The sequence below is a fragment of the Muntiacus reevesi genome, chromosome 6, assembly GCF_963930625.1.
Source record: "Muntiacus reevesi chromosome 6, mMunRee1.1, whole genome shotgun sequence".
NCBI classification, from domain to species: domain Eukaryota; kingdom Metazoa; phylum Chordata; class Mammalia; order Artiodactyla; family Cervidae; genus Muntiacus; species Muntiacus reevesi.
The window spans coordinates 95,834,131-95,859,327 of NC_089254.1; the positions used below are offsets into that span (position 1 = coordinate 95,834,131).

Below are 25,197 nucleotides of genomic sequence, written 5' to 3' on the forward strand. Positions count from 1 at the left end.
TTATACAATTTATTCACTTATGTCTCTCAAATGGATTATAAGCTGTATGAGGGCAGGCACTTTTCAGTATCCCCATCATCTGAAATATGCTAAGTAGCCAATAAATACTGGGTTGGGTAAAATGTTCTTTTGGGGTTTTTCCTTAAGATCTTACAGAAAAATGGCCTTTTCAGCCAATCCAATACAAGCTGAACTTCTGAACGGATGATTTATTTGGGGGGTTGAGGAAGATTCAAAAACAGAAACTTGTCCAACAAACCAGAGTCTGGTAACTTAAGAGAATGTCAGTTTAAATATAAAAAAGCATTTGAAACAGTGCTGCTAAAGATTTAAAAACAAATATGCTATTTAAAATATTTTATAAAAGAAAATAACTACTGGAAAAAAATAAGAAGCATGGTGATTAAATAAGTGTCAGAATGTCAGACCCTTAGACATTTTCCTTCAGTTTTTGGATCTCAGTTTCTGTATACATGTGCTTCCCTGGTGGCTCAGACGGTAAAGAATCTGCCTGCAATGCAAGAGACCTGGGTTTGATCCCTGGGTCGAGAGGGAAGATCCCCTGGAGAAGGGAACGGCTACCAACTCCAGTATCCTTGCCTGGAGAACTCCATGGACAGAAGAGCCTGGTGGGCTATACACCAGGTTGCAAAGAGTTGGACATAATTGAGCAACTAACACACACAAGCTTTTTATTAAAGGTAAATAGAAGATACAGACAGGAGATAGGGTAGAACAGGAAAGGAAACTAAACCCAAAACTCTTGAGTAAATTTCAACTCATGAAAATAGAAATAAGCATAAACACTGGCAAAGGAATGGACAGTGTCCTTCAAGGGACAGACTGACATCATTTAACTCCTCAGACAGATTGCAAAATGGAACATCTACATCCACCAAATGGAGGTCTAATCTTCACTGAACGAGCCTGTTGTCAACTTGTTAAATGAGGAGGAAAGATTCAATTTTAGATGAAGCAATCGATAGGGGGAAAAATCCATGTTTTTTGCAAACTCAAAGCAAAACGCACAACACATTTTGATGCCTGCAATCACTACAATGAATGATGTTGGAGCTTTAAAAACTTTCCTAGGTAAACACTTCAGGAGGAAAAATTTTCAGTCCTGTGTAATTTCTATAGGGCTAAACATTTATTATGACACAGTATGTTCTGAGGAAATATGGAGTTTAACCACTGCATTTAGGAGATAAGACAACTGAACCCTAAAGAAGGTGAATGCATTGCCCAAGGTTATTCAACTAATTAGTGGTTAGCCTGGCTTTTGTCATTATTGCTTATATATTCCATCCCTTCCTGCAGTTATTTAAATGCTGTTTACTAAGGAAATAGACACATAGTGTTTCCATGGCTCTATCATAATCCTCATCTTATGAGGAAAGGCTCCTGCAAGTCAGGGATTATTTCTGCTTTTCTTTTTCCACCACTGTTTGCTCAGTGAAACCACTCAATACATGTGTACTGAATAAATGACACTGTAATATTACATGTCCTGATTTCATCTTGCAGTGCCTGGCATTTAGGGTGAGATCCAGCATATAACTGACACAAATGGATAGTTTTTGGAAGCATGGATGCATCGATTTGTGAATGGCTCCAGCATTTTGGCATGCTTATTAAAGGCAAGTGAGTCAAACATAAAAACTGGAAACAATAAAAAAAAATCCAATGATCCACATTCTCCTGTTTTGAAGATGAGTAAAATATGGTGACTCACAAAGAATGGCACAGGGAATGGAAAAAGACAGTAACTTTACAGTGGAGAAACCTGGCCAATAGAACCTAACCCAGGAGATCAGGTTACCATCACCAGGCATGTCATGTGGGTACCAGGTAACCCCTGACGTGATGGGGAAGAGCACTTTACCTCTGCAGTGTTCTTTCCAAAAACCTATGACTCTAACCTAATTATAAGTAAAACAACAGATGAAACCATAATAGGCGATACTGTGTAGGACACTGGTCTGTATTCCTCAAGACAATCAAGGTCCTGGGGGATGGGGGGGGGGGCGGGGAGGAAAGACTGAGAAACTGTCAGAGACCAGGGGTGACTGGGAAGACAGGCCGACCCTAGGCACGTGGTACCCTGGATTAGATCCCAGAACAGGAGGCCCTGAGATTAGTTAACAGTAATAAAGCAGTATCAGTTTCTCTGACAAATACACTATGAAAACATAAAATGTTTAACAACAAGAAAAACTGGGTAAGAGGTACGTAAGGACTCCCAGTACTATCCTTGTAACTTCTGTGTAAATCTAAAATTATTCAAAAGTAAAGCTTATTTTTAAATATTCTGTGATGGATAACAGATGATGCACTTAAGAAAAATGTATAGGGACTCAAGAGAGTTTGTAGATATCTGACCTGATCTCTAAATAAGGATTTCATAGGTAGAAATATCTTGCCATCACAGCCATCCCCAATAAAAGTAAATCAAATGGTTACTTATATTTTCTTTCTGTAATAGATCCTAGTGTTTTCAATCCTCTTTTTGAAGTGAGCTGGAAGGTAGCAATGATGTGTGCAATTTGATGAGAAGATACAGAAAAAGAGGGCAGCAGCTCTGAGCCTGACTTTCGCAGACTCTGAGCCTGCAGATTGAAGGGCGATGCCACAGCAGTGCCTTTCATAACCGCAACCCCAACAATCACAGTTACCATTTTGGGAAAACTTGCTAATGTTGCCAGGCTGTGCACCATGGGTTTCATATGCAACATTACATTTAACCCTCAGCACCCTACGAGGCTGCAATTATATTCTCATTTGAGAGATGAGAGATCTGATCATCAGTAAAATTACTCTGTCAAGGTTGCAAGCAAGATGCAAACCCAAACATTTCGAGCCTTTTACTAAGTCATTAAACAGAAGATGAGGACAGTCCCTTAGGACAACTGCCTAAATATTTAATTAGCCATAATCATCAGTCAGATAATATACTGAGATATTATAACTATATAGATATACCAAATTGTAAATGGCCAGATAATACCCATTATACTGGAAGCTACTTGTAAAAGGGTGGTTGAACATTGCATTTGATACAAAAAATGTCAGCACCTCTTACCTTTATAGGCTACATCTGTTTTCAATTAGCTTCAAACTGGTTTGTACTTTTGTGTTTTAGGCCCTAGAATCATATGAATCATCAACCAAGCAACCTTTGAATCTGCCATTCAAACATGCAGAGTAAGCTGAAGCCAGAAGTAGAGTTTAGTCAGCTTACCAGAGACAGAGTTAGATCTTGGCCAGTATCAAGTTATTCTAAATACCAACCTATATGCCATGTGTCAATGAAACTCTTTTTGTACTTAGAAATATAAGAAATTAAAAAAAAACTGATTACCCTTTGCCTAGACTATATGATTATATGCTCTATTAGGACTCATTTACATACTTCATTCAGAGTATGGGACTGAGTTTCTGCTATAATTATTAAAGCCTTATATTAAGAGTTATTTTTTTAAGATGGCTACTTTCTCCTTATGTTCTAATTCAAGTTGAATAGAATGTCCTCTCTTGGACATCATAACCATTATCTTGAGGATTAATAATTCATAAATCCAGGGTAAAAGACTTTAACTGTTATAAGTAAGTCTGAAATTTATCAACAAGGGCAGAGGGAGAGACTGGCAAAAAAACTCTACCTCTCTGTATTGTTATATTTTAAAGGAGAAGTTGCCAGGTGAGTTGGGACTAATGGAAGGGGGATAGGAAGTATTTAAAATACTATAGCCAATTTTCTCTATGCCAAAATAAGCATAGTCATTAAAAGGGCTGCCATTCTGTGATTATCATGGAGTCCTGCCTTACAGAGAGAAGCAAGGCTTTGTAAGACAACAAACATCTGAGTTTATAATCTAATATGAATAATAAGCCAGACACATGAGCAAGATTCTATTAAACAGTAAAGGCAAACAGCCAGATGCTGTCTGGATGAATCATTTGGTGTATAATCAAAAAAGGGAACTAATTTTTTAAACCAGTAATGTAGGACTGCTCTAGTTTAGACTTGGATGTTGACAATAAACAAATGACCGAAGTGGGATTCACCCATTTTGTTCTTCTGAGATGCAGGTCAGAGCACCTTCCTAGAGTCCCTTTTATCTCAATGTATTCTCTGCATCTCACTTTATTAACGCTTCTGAAATAAACCTATTTTGGTATGTACTACACATTTGGATTTGAACTGGTTTTTCCCCTTTGTACTCAATTTGAACAGTCAGTCTTCCCACGCATCTGTAGTCTCTTGCAAGTTGGAGCCAGGGAAAAAGGGTGAGTGTGAATAAGAATAAATTCACAAACCCCTGAGGACAAACTTCCCTGAACAACTGCATCTGAGAAGCATCATCACCATTTATTAAAAACAGAATGACTGAGTTGGTCATTTTATTTCTAATATGTGGTTTTCCTCAAATCTTTAGAATGAGATAATGCCTTAATTCCCTCTTTGAGGGTTTCTTTGTTCTTTTGGGTCCCAAGATAAGACTGAATTTATTGGACTTATATTCATACCACGTCACCTCCTCCAATTTCAGATCAGAAGTTCCCTCACATAGATGCTTTATCACGTAAGAGATGATGAGTAGAGCACTTGCCAGGAAATGTCATCTTGTAAAAACTCTAGTCACAACTACTTCTGGCAATAGTGGACAGATAATGCCCCAGAAAAGATAGAACAGATCATTGGAATCCACAGATAAGCCTCAAATCTCATGTCAGTCAAAAAGTTCAAATGTTTCCCCACTCCCAACTGACTCTCCTCAGGATTCTTGGTAAGCTGCAAAACATTACTGGCTTGAGATCCAGGATCTTTCTAATTTTTCAAACTTAAGCTATTTGTTTAGAAGTTTGTAAGAAAAAGCACATAAAACACCATTCTTTATCATTAGTAGCCTCTAAAAGGCAGTTTAATTTGCATTGTAGCTACATATCCCATTGCAAACAAACATAGGTCCATCACCTTACAGGCTAACCTACATTGTTCACTAGTCTGTAATCTCATTTACATTAGAAAATACAATCTGCCATTGGCAGAAGGGGGAAATGCAGAAGTTCAGGGAATTGCTACTCCTCCACCTCCAAGCATTCTTACTAAAGGGAACAAGAGAGAAGGATGGAGTGAGAAGACGGGGGAGAAGCTAAAGGGTACTGATGTTTACAGAAAGGGATGAAGAGGGTTGAAGAAGATGAGGCAGTGATGGAATGAGATAGAAATGATGCCACACACACCAGGGCAGGGTGCTCTGGTAGGTCCAGTGTCTGGACTATGGGGGCTGGGGGTGGGGGTGTGGATCCCTGCCCTTTGCCACAGCCAGATCTAAAAGTCCCTGCTCACCCCGAGACTGTCCTGGATCTTGGGACTTCCCTCCCGTACACTCCACTCCAGATTATAAGTTCAAGAATCATAGCTCAGAAATGTGCCCCCTACTCCATTCCTGCTGGTTTTAACTATCTGTATCTTCTACACCTTCAGGCAGGTCCACACTTGGGAACAACTTGAGTTTTAGTTCATAAATCTCTGGTTCTACAAAACACTTCTCTCTCTCTGCTGGCATCCCTGTCTGTGCCCTTGGATACTGGCCCTCATCTTGTCAAACTTTACTGCACTTGACTATCAGACCCCACAATTAAGAAGGCCCAGAACCCTAATATCTAACACACCTATACTCTTAACTGCTTCTGGTCAACATTCCCCAATTACTTCATATATCATATGCAGACAGGGATCTAAAATAGTGACTAGAATGTAACAGATGCTGAATAAATATGAAATGATGACCAAAGTGAACTAATACTTGGTTACATATTTAAAGAGGCATATGGAAAATATGAGCATTGAGAAGGAATTCATACATTGACTCAATTTAAGATTTCAGAAACACTGGCACCTCATCAATGACTCACTTTACCATGACATTTACAATGCTGTGGATCTTTCTTAGATGTCATATAATCACATAACAGCTAGAAGAGAAGGAAGTGTCTTCACAGATAACTGTCACACCGGCATGAAGAATGAGGACAGTAATTGGTTACACAGTCTCCAAGAAGAGATGCATGCTGTCTTAAGAATTTCCTAGATGTTATTATACCATATGGTGTCACCAACTTTATGCTTTTCTCATTTTATGTAAACCTCAGACTAAACTAGTTAATAAACCAAGAAATCCTAACATAGCATCAAGAGCAGAACTGCTTTATTCTAATTTCCTTTCCTAGTTTCATGTTCTTCAGCCCATATGGCATCACTTTGGGTTCACATGTTACTACGCTTCCCTTTATTTCTTTAACCATGACTTCCGGACAGAGGTGAATCTATCCATCAAATCAAGGAGGACCAAAAGACTGAAAACAATCTGATCCCATTACACCCATTAGGCACTTTCAACTTACATGCTTCCCGGAGTTTCTCTTTGTCGTAGTGGAATCCTTCATAGTCTTGTAAACTGATTTTGTTCACCCGGATCCTCAGACGGTCTGGAACAGACTGCGGACTGCAAAACAAGAACCAAGAGGTCAGATATCAAGGAGAGCACAGAACTGAGAGTCACAAGCCCCTTGCTGGACCAAAGGCAATACTGACTCTTTCTGCTAAGAAAAAAAGAGTCCACACTCAAACCAGAAGCATGGGTTCTTGACCAGAATACAGCAATTTTCTGGAGAACACCTCTCTGGAAACCTCAGGTTTCTGGAATTTAGGTAATAACATGGGAATGAGCAGAAGATGCTTCTGGAGCCTACTCGGTTTTTTTTTTTTTACTACTAACTTATTAAAAACTCCAATAATATCATGTGTTCAGTTCCACAATAAATTAGATGTAGCTAATGTGAAGTGGTGAGAAGTGGTGTAGAGCTACAAAGAACTGCTTTAGCAGCTATGCCCAGAATGGCTTGGCTCTGAGACGAGACAGAAAGACATGAAAAGCTGACCAAGAAGCCAGAAAGCGCAGGACTGAAGAAGAAACGGCTCTGCACACCTCAAACTCCCCGAGCACACTTCTCAAAGCAAACTGCAAATTAGTGTTGCCTGCGATGATGCCCCCGAGCACCCCCAGATGGTGAGAAAGTGTTAAAATATGTACCAAATGCATTCTTCAGGAAGAGACTGAAGTATTTCATTCATTTTAAAAGAACTCAACCCACACTGGCTCAGGATAGATAGTGAACAATTAAAAGGGGGTCATACCAAACGTTCTAAAGCATCCTATTTACCCTCAGAATGTTTTTACCTGGATTCCTTGGGTGTTTTTAACTCAGATTTTCAAACTGGTTTAATCATGGGCATCAGTTGAGTGAAATAATTTGATCTACATCATCACCACTATGGAATAGTACATTTCTTCGATAAATTAGGATGAGACAATCCCACTTGTCTTTATGGCTTCTGCTATCTTGTATTATGGGATGAAAGTTTCCACTGACTAAAGCATAAAGAAGAGCATTAGTCTTCAATTCACTTCAGGAAAGGATGGACAGGGAGGAGAAGAAAAAAGGAAGGAAAATATAGACAGAAAGAAAAAAGGAAGAAAGAAGAGAAGAGGAAGGGGAGAGAGAGGGAAGAAAGAGGAAAAAGCTGGATGGAAGGAGAGAGTGATACTTTTAAAATACTGTCAGGATACCTCCACCCCTGCCTCTCACACACACCACATACACACAAGCATGCACCCACGCATACACAATTTCACTACAACTCTGAAAGAAAGAGAAATAATTCCATTCTCTTGTCTAAAAATTCCTTTAAGGGCAAAGTATAATAACTCCCTCCATACAGATTCCAACTTAATGAGTACTGATGAATAAAACTGACATGAATATTTAAGTTGGGATGGGAGACATGGTTTGAAGCACATTTGTGAATATGCAGAACAGACCTTTTGTATCACGCATCCCCATGCCACCATTTACAGAGAGGGTATGAGGTTCAGAAACATGAAGTGAGTTTAAGGTCACAGAGCTACTGAGTGACAGAGTTGGGAACAGAGTCTTGGACTCTTTATTCATCCCTTTCATGCTCCTTCTATTATATGATGCCAAGGATCCCAAAGATTGACAGCAAAGCCCTAGAGCCTGAATTAGCAGAGTCAGATGATCCCTACGTGGTACTCAGACTCATGTTAATGAATAATCGACAGTGGGGTGGTTAACTAAACTGTTGGTACAAACAGGAGAATGCAGGACAAATAATACAAACGAGCATCTCCATTTAGAAGAAAGTCTGACTACAACATATTGTTAAGTGAAAAAAATGTCATGGAACACAGGACATAATCTCTTCCATGTGAACTATTGAATTCAGGGTTTTATAGAGAAGGATCTGAATAAAGGGTTCAATAGGCTGTCTGAGATGGTTACCTCTACCTGGTGGGATCTGGGGATTATTTTTTACTCAGTATTATCATTTTTAGAATAATATTAATATAATTATTTTTAAAGTACATTAATATGTAAATAGATGGTAGTTCAAGGCATGAGTAAAAGGAAGGATTATATCAATGTTAGGTGTTAGTGTTATTAAATCCTAACCACTGGACCATCAGGGAAGTCCTAAGAGGGGCTTGATCTTTTTAATGTCAAGTTCACCTTAATGAACTGCAAAGGTTATAGTTAGCAAGTATTCAGCAGATAAGAGGGATGATGGAAGCATAGTATATGGCGGTTCAACATACTCTGTAACAGGAGAAGAGAGAGGGCAGAGGTTGAAGAGTACCATCAAAACGTTTTCCGAGACAATGCTTTTGGGGGCTCTAGTGGCAGTGAGCTCCAGTCCTCTCCCGTGGTCTGAGATGTCGAGTCAAGAGCTGGGCCATCCCAACAGCTGCAGAGGGGGAGATGGGTTCCAGAGAGGAACTGAGGAGCAGTCCCACAGCCCTCCTCCAGGGGGCTCCCCATGGGTCAACCAGTGTGAACCACCCTTCTCAGAACCCACACACTTCTGCCTCCCAGGTTCTCATCCAAACCCACTGATTCCCACCACACACTACTGTAACGCCAATCTTATAGAACTTTCCAGATCCCACACGAATTTTCACATATTATCTCACTTCATCTCCAGAACGCAGACCCCCACTCACCACTGGACATGCTGTATTTCCCACTTCCTACAGGTTCACTCTCCTCCTATCATCACCCATCTTCTCTCAGCACCCACAACACCTCCCACCTTTCCAACAGAGGCAGCCTCTTAACTGGGGTACCCGGCTTAACTCCAGCCTCTGACTAGGGTTCCTGGAGCCTGGGCTGCTATCAGATGGTGCCCCAGATCAGGTCAAAATTTCATCAACAGAGGAATGGATAAAGGGGGTGTGGTACATATACACGACATCACTCAGCCATAAAAAGGAACAAAATGGGGTAATTTGTAAAGGCCTAGAAACTATCACACTGAGTGAAATCAGAGAAAAACAAATATTCTATATTAATACATATATGTAGAATCTGAAAAAATTGGTATAGATGATCTTATTTACAAAGCAGAAATAGAGAGACAGATGTAGGGAATAAATGCATGGATACCAACTGGGAAAGAGGGTGAGTGGGTGAAATTGAGAAATTGGAATTGACATATATACCGTATTGATACTGTGTATAAAATAGGATACCAATGAGAACATACTGTATAGCACAGGGAACTCTATCTAATATTCTATGGTGACCTATATGGGAAAGAAATTAAAAAAGAGGAGATATACACACACACACATAAATATATATATATACATACACACATACATACATGTATAGCTGATTACTTTGTTATACAGTGAAAAAACTAATATAACATTTTTTCAACAGATTAGAGATGGGAGACAGCTCAACCAAGTGGTTAAGAGCTCAGACCCCAACTTAGGTTGACTGGCTCAGAAGTCAAGTTCCAGTTACTGGTCAATTGAGAAACTGTGTTTCAGCTTCCTCTTGGGAAAGGTGGGGATAACAATAGTATTCATCTCACAGGGGTGTTATGAGAATCAGTGGATCAATACAGGCGATGTGCTTAGAAAAACGTCTGGAACATTATAAGAGCATTCTATAAGCTATTATTGGTCTAATGGTGATTCTGAAGCTTGTTTTTTCAGGTGAGGTTCTGCCTAATAAACACGAGCACCTGCTGCTGACAATCACAGAAAGGAGACCAGGGCACACACGGGACTTCCCCGGACACTTCTAACACACTGCTGGGCTTTCTCAGGGGCAAACCGTCTAGCCTGGCTAGTGTCATGACTGTCCCGAATCTTCTCTCACTTGGTATTTTACAGGCCAAGTGATAACGTGAAAACAAACGACTAGAACACAGGGGGAGAAAAGTGCAAAGAGATGAAATGAAAGTCAAGTAGTTCAAATATGTCCTTTGACATCAAAATATATCATGTCTCATTAATGGCTGACCGGAGGTGGAAGATGACAAAGCTGTTCCTCGGACTCTGGGGAATAGCATTGCCATTAATTTTCTAAAATTAAAGTTTGCCAAGAAAGTTAGTAGAGCATAGAAGAGACTAACAACCTGGTAAAAATAGATTTGCTTCTGTGCCAACATCTGCCTGAAGTTCCTCCAGGACGAATGTAAGCTCTGCATCAGGGGTTCCAAACCTGACTTCCAAGGAACCTCTCAAGGTCCCCTGCAAAGGATTGAGCAATCATTGAACATCCTTTATTTTTTTTTTTTTTATTAGTTGGAGGCTAATTACTTCACAACATTTCAGTGGTTTTTGTCATACATTGATATGAATCAGCCATAGAGTTACACGTATTCCCCATCCCGATCCCCCCTCCCACCTCCCTCTCCACCTGATTCGTCTGGGTCTTCCCAGTGCACCAGGCCCGAGCACTTGTCTCATGCATCCAACCTGGGTTGGCGATCTGTTTCACCATAGATAATATACATGTTGTTCTCTCAAAACATCCCACCCTCACCTTCTCCCACAGAGTCCAAAAGTCTTTTCTGTACATCTGTGTCTCTTTTTCTGTTTTGCATATAGGGTTATCATTACCATCTTTCTAAATTCCATATATATGTGTTAGTATGCTGTAATGTTCTTTATCTTTCTGGCTTACTTCACTCTGTATAATGGGCTCCAGTTTCATCCATCTCATTAGAACTGATTCAAATGAATTCTTTTTAATGGCTGAGTAATATTCCATGGTGTATATGTACCACAGCTTCCTTATCCATTCATCTGCTGATGGGCATCTAGGTTGGTTCCATGTCCTGGCTATTATAAACAGTGCTGTGATGAACATTGGGGTGCACGTGTCTCTTTCAGATTTGGTTTCCTTGGTGTGTATGCCCCGAAGTGGTATTGCTGGGTCATATGGCAGTTCTATTTCCAGTTTTTTAAGAAATCTCCACACTGTTTTCCATAGTGGCTGTACTAGTTTGCATTCCCACCAGCAGTGTAAGAGGGTTCCCTTTTCTCCACACCGTCTCCAGCATTTATTGCTTGTAGACTTTTGGATAGCAGCCATCCTGACTGGCGTGGAATGGTACCTCATTGTGGTTTTGATTTGCATTTCTCTGATAATGAGTGCTGTTGAGCATCTTTTCATGTGTTTGTTAGCCATCTGTATGTCTTCTTTGGAGAAATGTCTGTTTAGTCCTTTGGCCCATTTTTTGATTGGGTCATTTATTTTTCTGGAGTTGAACTGCAGGAGTTGCTTGTATATTTTTGAGATTAATCCTTTGTTGCTTCATTTGCTATTATTTTCTCCCAATCTGAGAGCTGTCTTTTCACCTTGCTCATAGTTTCCTTTGTTGTGCAAAAGCTTTTAAGTTTCATTAGGTCCCATTTGTTTATTTTTGCTTTTGTTTCTAATATTCTGGGATGTGGGTCATAGAGGATCCTGGTGGGATTTATGTCGGAGAGTGTTTTGCCTATGTTCTCCTCTAGGAGTTTTATAGTTTCTGGTCTTACATTTAGATCTTTAATCCATTTTGAGTTTATTTTTGTGTATGGTGTTAGAAAGTGTTCAAGTTTCATTCTTTTACAAGTGGTTGACCAGTTTTCCCAGCACCACTTGTTAAAGAGGTTGTCTTTTTTCCATTGTATATCCTTGCCTCCTTTGTTGAAGATAAGGTGTCCATAGGTTCGTGGATTTATCTCTGGACTTTCTATTCTGCTCCATTGATCTGTATTTCTGTCTTTGTGCCAGTACCATACTGTCTTGATGACTGTGGCTTTGTAGTATAGTCTGAAGTCAGGCAGGTTGATTCCTCCAGTTCCATTCTTCTTTCTCAAGATTACTTTGGCTATTCGAGGTTTTTTGTATTTCCATACAAATTGTGAAATTATTTGTTCTAGTTCTGCGAAAAATACCATTGGTAGCTTGATAGGGATTGCATTGAATCTATAGATTGCTTTGGGTAGTATAGCCATTTTGACAATATTGATTCTTCCAATCAATGAACACGGTATGTTTCTCCATCTGTTTGTGTCCTCTTTGATTTCTTTCATCAGTGTTTTATAGTTTTCTATGTATAGGTCTACCAAATGAACGTCCTTTAAAATGGGGACAATAGCCTCAGGCTATTGCCTTCTCACTGATTTTCTCTGAAACATCAAGAATGAGCTCCTTGTGTAGACTGGAAGTTGATGCTCTGAACTTAAGTCACAAATATCCTCATTATGACTTTTTCAACAACCATAATGAGAGCGCCTCTTGCTAAAGTCACCGATAGGGGCCTCCAAGAACTCCAGACCGCACCTTTAACATTTGCGCACATCCAATACTTTGAGATGCTGGGGAGAGGGGTAGGGAGAGATGGACTGCTATGGAGACAGCTCCCTGAACACAACTTACATCTCATTCTCATCGCTATCTGCTCTCCTGCAGTTCTTGAAAGAGACACATGCACCCCAATGTTCATTGCAGCACTATTTATAATAGCCAGGGCATGGAAGCAACCTAGATGCCCATCAGCAGTTCCTGCCAATAGATTTTTTAAACGGACTCTTCAAAAACTTTCAGTCCATTAGGGTTAAATTCCTCCCTTGAGTCTCCAAGCTTCTTCATCCTCTCAGTCAATTTCCTTACAACACCCTGTCTCTCAGGCTGGTAACAGGCTTCTCTCATCCCAGCCTCCTATGTACAGACACCCATCATGGACAGAAGGGATGAGCTGGGTGCTTCTGTTCCCACTTCCAGACAACTGACATCATATAATCTCGTCTTCTCATTTGGAATAGGAATCACCTGAGAATTTTACCTCCTAATATTAAGACAATAAAGCACAGTGCGTAAAAGAGGACATAGAGTCAGAAAAATCTTAGCTCCAATCTGAACTCTGGCAATTAGTACACATCTGACATTGAGAGCTGTGAAGTTACCTTCTCTAAACCGTTTTCTGATATAAAAATGGGCACTGAATGAGGAGCTGTGTGTAAGACAGTTAGCACATTCTTGGTAAATAAGTGTTCAACATAATGTTTCACTGTTGTTTTGTTACTATTAACAGCATACTGAGGCTCCTTCAGTTTCCACAGGCCTTTTTTTCTTTTTAATTTAGTCCTGAATAATAATATCATAGAAGAAACCAGAGTCATAACTCTAAAGAGCAATTAGTAGATCTCTAAACTTTGCAGGTTGCAAGTCTGTTGATGCAGGTTGGGAGACAAGGTTCACCAGAGTTACAAGCTTATCTGCTGGATGAGAATGCAAGGGGGAACTGTGAATGTTTGCAAGATATTCCACTAAAAGATAGTAAGGATATAAATCCTAATTCACATTCCAAAGGACAGCCTTAAAGATGTAAAATGATTCTATATTCTGTACCTTGCAATGCCCTGTTTCAACATTTCTTCAATGGTTCATGTGGACATGAAAGATAAGAGGAAGGAGGAGCAGAGAGAAGTCGCAGTAGTAGTAATAGTAGTATTGTGTACGTGCTAAGTTATTCAGTTGTGGTAGTGGTAGTGTTAGTCCTCAGTCATGTCCGACTCTGCAACCCCATGGACTGTAGCCCACCAGGCTTCTCTGTCCATGAGATTCTCCAGGCAAGGATACTGGAGTGGGTTGCCATGCCCGCCTCCAGGGGAATCTTCCTGATCCAGGGATTGAACGCATGTCTCTTGCACCTCCTGCATTGGCAGGCGTGTTCTTTACCACTGAGCCACCTGGGAAGCAATAGCAGATGATTTAATTTCTTTCAAGAAAGTAAACATGAGGTTCTATTCAGTCATAACATAGATAGGACAAAGGATGCTTTTAACTAATCTTTAACAGAATCCTGGAGAAGGAAAAGGCAACCCGCTCCAGTACTCTTGCCTGGAAAATCCCATGGATGAAGAAGCCTGGTAGGCTACAGTCCATAGGGTCGCACAGAATCAATTTGAATCGGCTCAGCTCTTGTTTGATGAATGGACTTTGATTAAGATATTAACTTCCAGTGTGAATTCTTGACATGAAAGACTATTTCTTCCTCCCCGTGGCAGCTCCAGCACCAAAAATAGAGTCAGTCTCTGTTGTTTACAATAACTGATTTTGAACAAATAAATGAGTGAAATGCAAGAAAGTCAAATCCTTCTGGGGCTCTGAACAGCTCTGAGGCTTAAGCACAGTTTGGAATCAGAGCATCTGTGAGATGCTCACTCCGGAATTATGTCTTCGGAAGCCCCAGGCAAAACCTGCTTTGGCTGTCCACGTCTGTCATTGGCTCTCTAGATTTGGAGGTAAATCCATGCTGGGTTATGCTTTCCCACTCCCTCACATCTTATTTCTAGTGGGGTTTACATAAACCAAGAGGGAAGGACACACAAATAAAGAGGATGTCCCCACCAGAAAGGCATGTAAACCACTTCAAGACTGCTTGTTCTTTAAATAATGGTGAACCAGAAGCATTCACTACCACATCCTCTTGTCGTCTATCAAGTTGGGCCTTATTTGAATATAATTATACTCAATGGCCTTGCCTTTAGCCACTTCCTAGAATTTGCCTGTTTATCCGAGAACATATCCAAACCATGGCTGATAATAACTTATCCAAGTGGGCCTCTGTACATTGAGCAGTAAAACCGAATCAAGTCAAAGCTTCTGAAGAGAGATTTAAAATGGACTTTTGACACCTGCCGAGTTCAGAGAGAGGTCTAATAATTCAGTTGTCTCCCGCCTAAAGTACAGAACAATAAGTCAGGACTGGGAAATAAATTGTGAAAGAGTTTTTGAATTTGGAACCAAGGATAAACCAAAATCACATTAGCAGCAATCATGACTTCCTGCTGTCTGACATGTTTTTCTGGAGGAAGTCCCTTTATAGGTTGTTAATTCTTTTTTGATAGGAGTTGACTAAGTTCTTGGCTCCTTAAGATATCCACTTGTGAGGTGGCTCATATAACATGTCATAGCTTGCAAATTATTTGAGACAGCTAGCCTTCCAGATCCCAACAAGATAATGAAATTAAAGCATTACGGGAGAGATGTTAGATGTCATCTAATTCAATATCTGGTTTAGACTGCTGTAAGCCTTTGTCAATTCTTCCTAAAGAATATAAACCTCTTTCTCCATGTTTCTGTTTATTGACCTTTCTTATACTATTTGGGTCAGAATTGAATGTTAAGTCACTGAGGTAATCAGCCACTGGCACTAATGGCAAAGATATGTAAACTTTAAGCCTGAAAGCTAGACACATGTCAGAGAAATGTGCGCTGCCTTCATGGCTAATACATTACAAATAGGCTGCAAGTACCAAAGATCAAAGCGATTTTATGCCACTGGTTGAAACAAAACTTCATTTTAAAATTTTCTTGATATCTTCAAATGCACATTTTCATGCTTCCACTGAAACTTTAATACATTTCTAAGCTTCTGAAATTGTAATCAGTGATTATGCAATAGAGTAAAATTAGCATTATTAGGTTCCTGGCATTTTAAAGAGAAGAGAGTAAACTAGGAATGGTTTTAGTCCGTGGCATTGCAAAGCGTGTGGACCAGTAAGTGGTTTCACCATTTCTGCTGAAAGGAAAAAGAAACAGGCCAACAGCTTTGATCAGTATTTCAGATTCTCCTCACCACCCACTTGCTTTTGAGGCAGTGATTGCCACAGATGCCAAGGATCTCTAATTAGGACTCAGTCATCTAAGGCTGAGATTTTATGTGGAACCACTGCACATAAACTTAACGTTACAGCTTCTGGGTACCCGAGACACAGATTTATTCTTTAAGTCATAAATGTTCAAACTCTCCTCTCCATAAGATCACACAGTCTCCTCACTTCCTCCTTTCCCTTTATTCGTGCACTTTAAATTCCCTTCTAACCTCTCACCCTCATTTCCCTTCAGCAGCATTTCACTCTGTGGTTAACTCTCTTCTCCTTGAAGCTCTTTGCTCTTGGATTTCAATCACAAAAACTCTCCTGGTTTCCCAAGTAAATTTCTGCCTGCTCCTTCTTCCTCCTCTAAATGTTTTCCAAATACATAGCTTCTCGGTGTGTGTGTGTGTGTTTGTGTGTGTGTGTGTTGCGCTCAGTTGTGTCCAACTCTTTGCAACCCCATGGACTGTAGTCCTCCAGACTCCTCTGTCCATGGAATTTTTCAAGCAAGAATACTGGAGTGGGTTGCCACTTCTTACTCCAGGGGATTTTCCCGACCCAGGGATGGAACCCACATCTCTTGTGCCTCCTGCATTTGCAAGCAGATTCTTTACTGCTAGCGCCACCTGGGAAGCCTCCTAGATCACTGTGCTGTGTCAGACTCTTTTCAACCCCATAGACTGTAGCCCCCCAGGCTCCTCTGTCCATGGGAATTCTCCAGGCAAGAATTCTGGAATGGGGTGCCATGCCCTTCTCCAGGGGATCTTCCCAACACAGGGATCGAACCCAGGTCTCCTGCATTGCAGGTGGATTTTTTTTTTTTTTACCAGCTGAGTTCTCTGAAAGTGAAAGTTGCTCAGTTGTGTCCAATTCTTTGTGACTCCATGGACTGTATAGACCATGGAATTCTTCAGGCCAGAATACTGGAGTGGGTAGCCTTTCCCTTCTCCAGGAGATCTTCCTAACTCAGAGATTGAACCCAGGCTTCCCACATTGCAGGTGGATTCTTTACCAGCTGAGCCACTAGGGAAACTCATGAATACTGGACTGGGTAGCCTGTCCCTTCTCCAGGGGAACTTCCCGACCCAAGAATTGAACCAGGGTCTCCTGCAGTGGAGGCAGATTCTTTACCAGCTGAGCTCTCTACCTCTCCACGGAAACCCTCACAGACCAAGACCAGACTGCTATCTTCCTGTGACTAGAATACCTATGCAGCAGTTAGTGTGAATGTCAATGTGGTCATGATATGATGGTTTTGTTACCTTCCCTGATTCTCTGTACAAAATAAATAAGCTAAAAGGATATACTGCAGAGCATAGAGAATACAGCCAATAATTTATAATAACTACAAATGGAAAAAAATCTATAAAAATTCTGCATCACTACATTGTACACCTGAAGTGAATGTAATACTGTAAATCTCAATAAAAAAAAGAACAGAATGCCCAGCTCTCTCTATATATCTAACTTTACATCTCCCACAGTGTGTATTAAATATGAGGCTTTCAACACCTAAATTACTGCTTCTCATCTAGACTCACTAATTTTGCAACAAGAAGCAAGATTTTTCACAGTTAACAGACCATGTTATTCATTCCATCGAATCACATGTGATGCATATGATGCATCATTGTCCAGAATGGGGACCACTCAACAGAATTTGGTTCAAAGGAAAAATCAGTTCCCATTACTACATCCAACAAACAGGAAATAATTGCAGTGCTCATGTTTCTCATCATTGCTGTGTTCTCCTCATGCATGGAGTTGATTCTCTGGCTGCCTCTGGTTAATACCAGTGGAGAATTTCTACTTGTGATAAGACATCATCTACAGAGTTAAGAACTATGAAAGTGGAAACTCCTTCCCTGATATTTGCTGAACTGGCAACTAGGGATGACAATCTTTGGGGGAAAAAAGTCTTTTAGGAATTTTAGAACTTAAGTTCCCACTTATACTCTTTTTATACTATTTTATGCTTAAAAATATAGGAATATATGAAGAGGAGAAAACTATCATGATGAAAGGCAAAGAAAACAAATACCGCAGAAAATAAAGAGGGGTTTAGGATGTGGAACACATATACACCCATGACTGATTCATGTCAATGTGTGGCAAAAACCACTACAATATTAGCCTCCAATTAAAATAAATTAATTAATTTTAAAAAAAGAGGGATGGAAATCAGAGAGAGAGAGGGAACATATATTTTTGTAGAACTCTATAATTCAAATGACTGGGATGAAGAACATCTTGTAACAGGAAGTAAAGAACTCAAGCCATCTCATCATGCCCAGCCAAAAGCATTTGCACTTTATGAAATAATTCCATGTAATGAAGGTCTTGTATTTAAAAGTGACTAAGATTCTATCATAAAATGCTAATCTGAGCTACCCTGAGTACCCTAGCCTTCAAAAGCATAGAGAATTATTTTGCTCTTCTGATTGTAGAGGACCAATAATCACTATCTCCAGTAAAGTAAGGAATCACTGGCTTGAACCAATGAGATTGAGATATACTAAGACAATGTTACTCCCAGGTCATTTAAATGGCTTCAAATCTCATGTGTTCCAACAGGAAGAATTTTTCTTTTTACTTCAGGTTTCAATGTTGATATAGCAAACAAAGAAAACCTTATACGTATCTGCTATTTAAATGGCAAAAATCTTCCCTTGGGTTTGTAATCACTAACTGTTGTTAATATACTGCTCTTACTTGCAACTGATGAGAAAGCAGACTTTCTTTCCAAGAAAAGAGTGTGGAGTAAGGAATGGGAGTTGAGTAGTTCAAAAAGTATCATTTCACAGAAGAAAACATTTCTAGCCTTTCACAAATATCCTTGGAAGACACTGGAAGTAGGCTTAAAACCTACCAAAAACATATTTGGTCATCCTCCAGTAACTAAGCACTCTGATGATTCAAGTAGAGGTATCTGAGTGGGTGTCTGTGTAACATCAAAACAACTTTTTACCAAAAAGAAAAAATCCTAGCATATTTATAATATTTATAATTTAAATATTTTATATTTAATATTTCACATTTAATTTACCTAAAAACTACAGAAAAAGAACAAGAATTTAAAACTCTTTATAAGGGAAAAAAAGCAATGGCCAAAAATGCATAAAGCAAAAACTGAGTGAAAATAAACATAACCATCTACTGCGATAGAGAAATGTAACTTTAACTAATTTGGGAAAGGGTTGACTGCATGAATTACAAGATGTGTTCTTACTGAAAAGTTATCATGCAAACTGTGGAAGGAGCTCTGCATCCCTCGGAAACAGGCTCAGTAAGGAAAGGATTCCATGTTTTGTTTCATATCAAGAAAATAAAAAGTATTGGCCTTACAATAAGTGGCATTGCCTAAGAAACACTTCCTTAAATGGTTTTGGCCTTCTATAGAAAACATCCACGACATACATTTTCTTAAAATCTGGATATCAGAGAAAGGATGTTTGCAAAGTCATTTTTTTTTTCTTAGTAGGTAGTATTTCACTGTGCTATGTTTTGACTCATTTTCCTCCCAGGTTGACTGTGACTTCCCAAAGTCTGGAATACTCACTCAGCGGGGCTGCACTGGGCTTGGGAGAGAAACATGGCTTCATAACCCTCCTATCCATCAGGTTACAGCTGGTGGAAAGCTAAGACCCCCACTTGTGACACAGATGGGTTCCCACTCCCCCGTGTATCCTTGTCAGAAATTCAAGAAGAAAGAATCGAAATATCCTTAAAATCCGACTCTGCCACCCAGCAAATTCAGCCAACGAGGGAGAAACTTATCACCACCTTTCTCTAATATCTGATCCAACGACTAAGAAATTTTTTTCTTGGAATCAGAATGGCATAAGAACAGACAGACTCAAGACATATTGCTAGAACAGAACTTGAAAAGGTCATAGAGCAATTCTGTGACTACCACAATTACTCATCAATACAGATAATTTTTGTAAAGTCTGACAGTAAACTTGGGGAGAAAAAAGTTCCTTGAGATAAACTTTTAGTGTTAGACAAAGTACTTGTATGATGATGGTGAACATGAAAATAATAGCTACCAGTACTAAAAGAGAATAAGAAAAGAAAAGAGAGGGGAAAAGTTTTCTGTTGAGAAATAATTGGGGTACTTTTGCTGGTCAAGTTTATTCTGTCCTCTCACTTATCACATTAAAGTACCAGATGAGCCAGCTTTTTGGCCAAAAAGTTCATATGGACTTTGCTGTAAGATGTCATGGAAAAACCCAAATGAATTTTTGGACCAACCCAACAGATCAAGCCTTTACTAAAGGCAGTATTCTAACATACTCATAAACCAAGAACCTTTCTTCAAGGAAATGTGCAATTGTTTTACTTCACCTAGGTAACAAAACACCATTTGACCAAAAGACTTATTTATGCCCCAATAACAGGACATAAATCACCTGAAAGCAGTAGAGCCTAAATGATTAATTCAGAAAAATAAAATAATTATAGTTTTCTGTAATATAAAGCTGAAAATTCTTGGCCTTTTTGTTCCATTTGTAATGCCTCTAACTCCACGTTCATTTTAATCAAATATCTTAGCTGCAAAGTTTGAAACACGCTGAATTCTTTTTAGAATTCCATTTTCTGACACAAAATGTGATGGTAAGTTCTGGGGATTAATTAAATCTAGCATTAAGAAGCATTTTCTTTTTATGTCTTTTAAAATATACTCTCTTTTCATTTCATATAAGCATTTCAGGGTATTATGACAGATGAGAAAAACTCAATTGCATTGGTATAATTCAACTGACACTCACACAAATGAAATGCACATTGCATTTCATTACCACCTCAGCAAAGCAACCTGAAATAAATACTCTCTTGCAACACTCAAAACAAACGTCCAGATTTCTTTGTTATTGATATGTTCTTCATATTCCATGGCAAAATATAATATAGCTATCACTGCAGTACTGGAGTCAAAACTGAGATGTTTCTTTTTTTTCTCTGAATGCAGCAATTTTATGACTAACTTCACAGTTGTAATGGTATACCTAAAGATATAACTATGTTCTAAAAGTATTTAACTTTATTTTTATTATAATAATGCCTTAGGAATTCAGATCTGAGCAAAAATTTAAAGTTCATATTGTGCTGTGCTCAGTCATATCTGATTCTTTGCAACCCTATGGACTGTAGACCACCAGGCTCCTCTGTCCGTGGGATTTTCCAGGCAAGAATGCTGGAGTGGGTTGCTATTTCAACTTCTGCAGAGGATCTTCCCTGAACCTGCATCTTCTGCACTGGCAGGCAAATTCTTTACCACTGTGACATCTGAAAGTGAAAGTCGCTCAGTCGTGTCTGACTCTTTGTGAAACCCCATGGACTATACAGTCCATGGAATTCTCCAGGCCAGAATGCTGGAGCGGGTAGCCTTTCCCTTCTCCAGGGGATCTTCCCAACCCAGGGATCGAAGCCAGGTCTCCCGCATTGCAGGCCGATACTGTGCCATCTAGAAAGCCCCAAATGCTAGGGATGCTGGGAGAAATCACGGGTGTGCTAAATTTCAATGGGTGTTTCTCCTCTTGTAGAAATTATTCCAGAAGCTCTTCAAAAAACTTATTTGAGGGGAGGGTGCTTCATGGCTTGTGGGAATCTTAGTTCATATTGTAAGCCATTTTAATTTACAAAAAATAAATTTTGGCCTAGAGAGGTCACTGACCTTATCAAACTGGAAGCTTCCCTGGTGACTTGGATGCTAAAGAAACTGCCTGCAATGCCACATGCCCAGGTTTGATCCCTGGGTCAGGAAGATCCCTTGGAGAAGGGAATGACAACCCACTCTAATATGCTTGCCTGGAAAATCCCAGTTAATTAATACTTAGAATATGCTATAAATAAAAAGAGCAATGTTCTTTAGCCTCTTAGACAGTTTAATAAAAAAAAAAAAGATTTAAAAGAATTAAACGACCAATATATGTAAAATACACAAAGTTCGGCCTTCATGTAGTTGGTGACAGAAAAAAAATCCTAAAATTTATTCAAATTTTTCTAATACAGTGTTATGGGCTAGATTGTGTACCCCCAAAATCACATATTGAAGTCCTAACCCTACTACTGAAAAAAGTGACTGTATTTGAAGATAAAGTCTTCAAAGATGAACTGAGTTAAAATGAGGTCATATGAGTGAAACCTAATTCAATCTGACTGGTGTCCTTATAAGAAGAAGAGATTAGGAGATGGACAGACAGGGAGGAAACAGTGTGAAGATCCAGGGAGAAGATGGCTATCTATAAGCCAAAGAGAGGCCTCAGAAGCAAGTAGTCTTTCCAGCATCTCAATGTCAGACTTCCAGCTTCCAGGTCTACAAGGAAATAAATTTCTGTTTAAGTCTCTGTATCTGGGTACTCTGTTATGGCAGCCCTAGCAAAGTAATACAGATGCCTATTGAAAAGATGCACTATGAAAAATAACACACTTAGTTTTAATCCTAAAATCATGGCTGATAAAATGATACATAATAGAAGAATGAGAGAAGTCTAATTATTCACTTTCCAAAACTCCAACATGAATTGGAAATTTCTCCTGGCTTAATGTCACTGTTGGGATGATCAGACCTTAATTTCTGCTTCTTTTCCTCAAAGTTAGAGTATGTGGAATCTTTAAAAAGTCGTTGTTGTGTTTATTGGACTAATGTTACCTCTGACCACAGGCCTTTTCATTTTTAATTTTCTAAAATTTACTTTGATTAAACAAACACAACTCATGAATCTTCCTCCCCAGCAGACTGTACCCAAAGGTTCCTGAGGGCTTCCCAGGTGGCTCAGGGGTAAAGAATTCATCTGACAAGGCAGGAGACACTGATTCCATCCCTGGGTTGGGAAGATCCCTTGGAGTAGGGAATGAAACCGGCTCCAGTATCCGTGTCTGGAAAATTCCATGGACAGAGGAGCCTGGCGGGCTACAGTCCATGGGGTCGCACAGAGTCCGGCATGACTGAAAACCTTCTTCTTTATCTTGAAGCTCACTGGGCCCCATGCCTTGCCCCTTGTTCAAACACCTGAGTTAAGGATCAGCTTCACTTTTTTTGTTGTTGCTGTTTTTCTTCTTCTGAAGTGACCTTTTATTATACAAGAAGTGCTGACTTGCAAGACTGTTTCTACACCTACACAGCCATGAATAATTCATCTGTAAATTTTAAAAGCAATGAGATATAACTTTAAATGTTGAGGGAGTCCTAATACCCCTTTACGTAATTACAGCAGATGCTGGAGCCACGATCACCTTTGCGGAGAGAACACAGGCACCACCCGTCCCCTGGGGATGTGAGCAGGACCCGCCCCTACAAGTCTCTTTCGCAGACCCAACACCATTACAAACAAGCCTAAAAGACTCTCCACCTTCTTTAGCTGTGCGAGAATTTATTTTTAACTGGGGTTTGTCATTCTGACATTTTTCGTACAATAACACAAACTTCAAATCTGCAATCCTAGAGATTCACACATTTGAAACACTCAAAATTGAATTCTAACGTGTTATCCCTGAGGTTTTCTTAAAAAGGGGAGTTTACATAGGATGACTTGGTTAAAACTCAGAAGTTACATATATAAAAATACACACACACAAGAAAATGACCAGAAGTTATATCAACAGCACAATTCAGTGCCTTAAACACCACCCTCAAACAGCCCTGGATGTTACCTTTTATGACTTATAGCACCTGATCTTGGGCAAGTTTCCCAACATTTCTCCTTCTCGGTCTTTTCATCTATCGGGTGGGAATGATAGCAATCGTTACCACATACAGTTATCAGGATGTTAGATTTGATCACAAATATCAGGCCCATATTATCTCTCTGGCTAAATGAAAAGATCCACGCAGGTTCTTGCTGAGAGCAAGTTGAAAGTGTACCCAGATGGCAAACAGCCTGGCCTCCTGATTGGTACTAAGGCTACAGAACGACCCTGTCCCCATCCCAGGGCATGACTCACATACTTCATGTCTTAGATCCCTTTGGGGCAGATCTTCATAGAGTCTAGGGTCATGCCCTGAACTTTCACATGACAGAACTTCAGAGCTGATAATAATCCCAGGGGCCAACTGCATTTCTTTCAATATCTGAAAAACTGAAATGCAAAAAGGATACTATAGGGTACTATCGGGTCAATGTCACAGGGACAAGAGCAGGGCTCACATATTCACTCAAAACAGAGGCCGTCTTTCTGGGGCTTGGGTCTACAGAATGAGGAAGACCCCGCAGTTAGAGACCTGGGTCAGCTCCTGCCGCCCTCCGGTCTTTAAGTCACTAAAGGCCCTGCCCCTGCTACCTGGGTGAGGACAGGAGTGCAGGTGGGGTGAAGAGCTGTTGTGGAAACTCGCAAAGCACAGGGGGAAAGAAACCAGTGAGCTGAGGTGCAGCCTGGATTCAAGCGTGGAAACTGGAATGAGATGAATCCCACGGAGTTCTCCTTTTCTCTGGTGTATCGGTCTTACGGAACCAGCAGAGAGGGGTGGCAGAGGAAGAAACGAAAGCACGACGGTTTGACATAATTGAAGGTCTAGGAACTGTGGACAGCGGGGAGTGAAACCACCAGGAATTCAGAAGATGTGGGGGTGGAAGCGAGAGAAAAGAGGGAGCAGAAAAGACCAGGGAAGCTTAGCAGCTTCCTCTGCTTAGAGGATCAGAGTGCAAATAGCTTTATCTTCCAGAAAGCGTGAAGCTAACTCTTTCTTTTATGGAATAGAGTTGCTTTAGGACGTCGTGTTAGTTTCTGTTGTTCAGCAAAGTGAATCAGCTATATGTATACATATATCCCCTCTTTCTTAGATTTCCTTCCCATTTAGGTGCCCACAGAACACTGAGCAGAGTTCCCTGTGCAATTCAGTAGGCCCTCATTGGTTATCTATTTTATACACAGTAGTATATATAGGTCAATCCCAATCTTCCAATTTCATTCCCTCCCTCTTTTCCTCCTTGATAACCATAAGTTTGGTCCCTATGTCTGTGAGTCCATTTCTATTTTGCAAATAGCCTAACTATTATGCTTTGCCATTTGATTCTGAAGTAGAACTGAAAGAAATGTCACTTGCTCAACCAGCAGATTCAACAATTCTCTCCTGTTCTTTTAAATTTCATTTTTTCTTTTTGGTTTTATAGCTGCATTCACTAGGGGAGGGTGGGAGTGGAGTGTGTGCTTACCCATCTTA

At 39.9% G+C, this 25,197-nt stretch overlaps 1 protein-coding gene across 2 annotated transcripts in view; it reads right to left on the reverse strand.

The window, feature by feature from the left end:
* DGKI (diacylglycerol kinase iota) overlaps nt 1-25,197 on the reverse strand; it is a 491,181-nt gene that overhangs the window by 130,689 nt on the left and 335,295 nt on the right. For both annotated transcript variants that reach the window (XM_065938788.1, XM_065938787.1), the window contains one exon: nt 6,412-6,512. In XM_065938788.1, the coding sequence (XP_065794860.1) occupies nt 6,412-6,512 (101 nt within the window). The remainder of the gene's footprint in view (nt 1-6,411; nt 6,513-25,197) is intronic.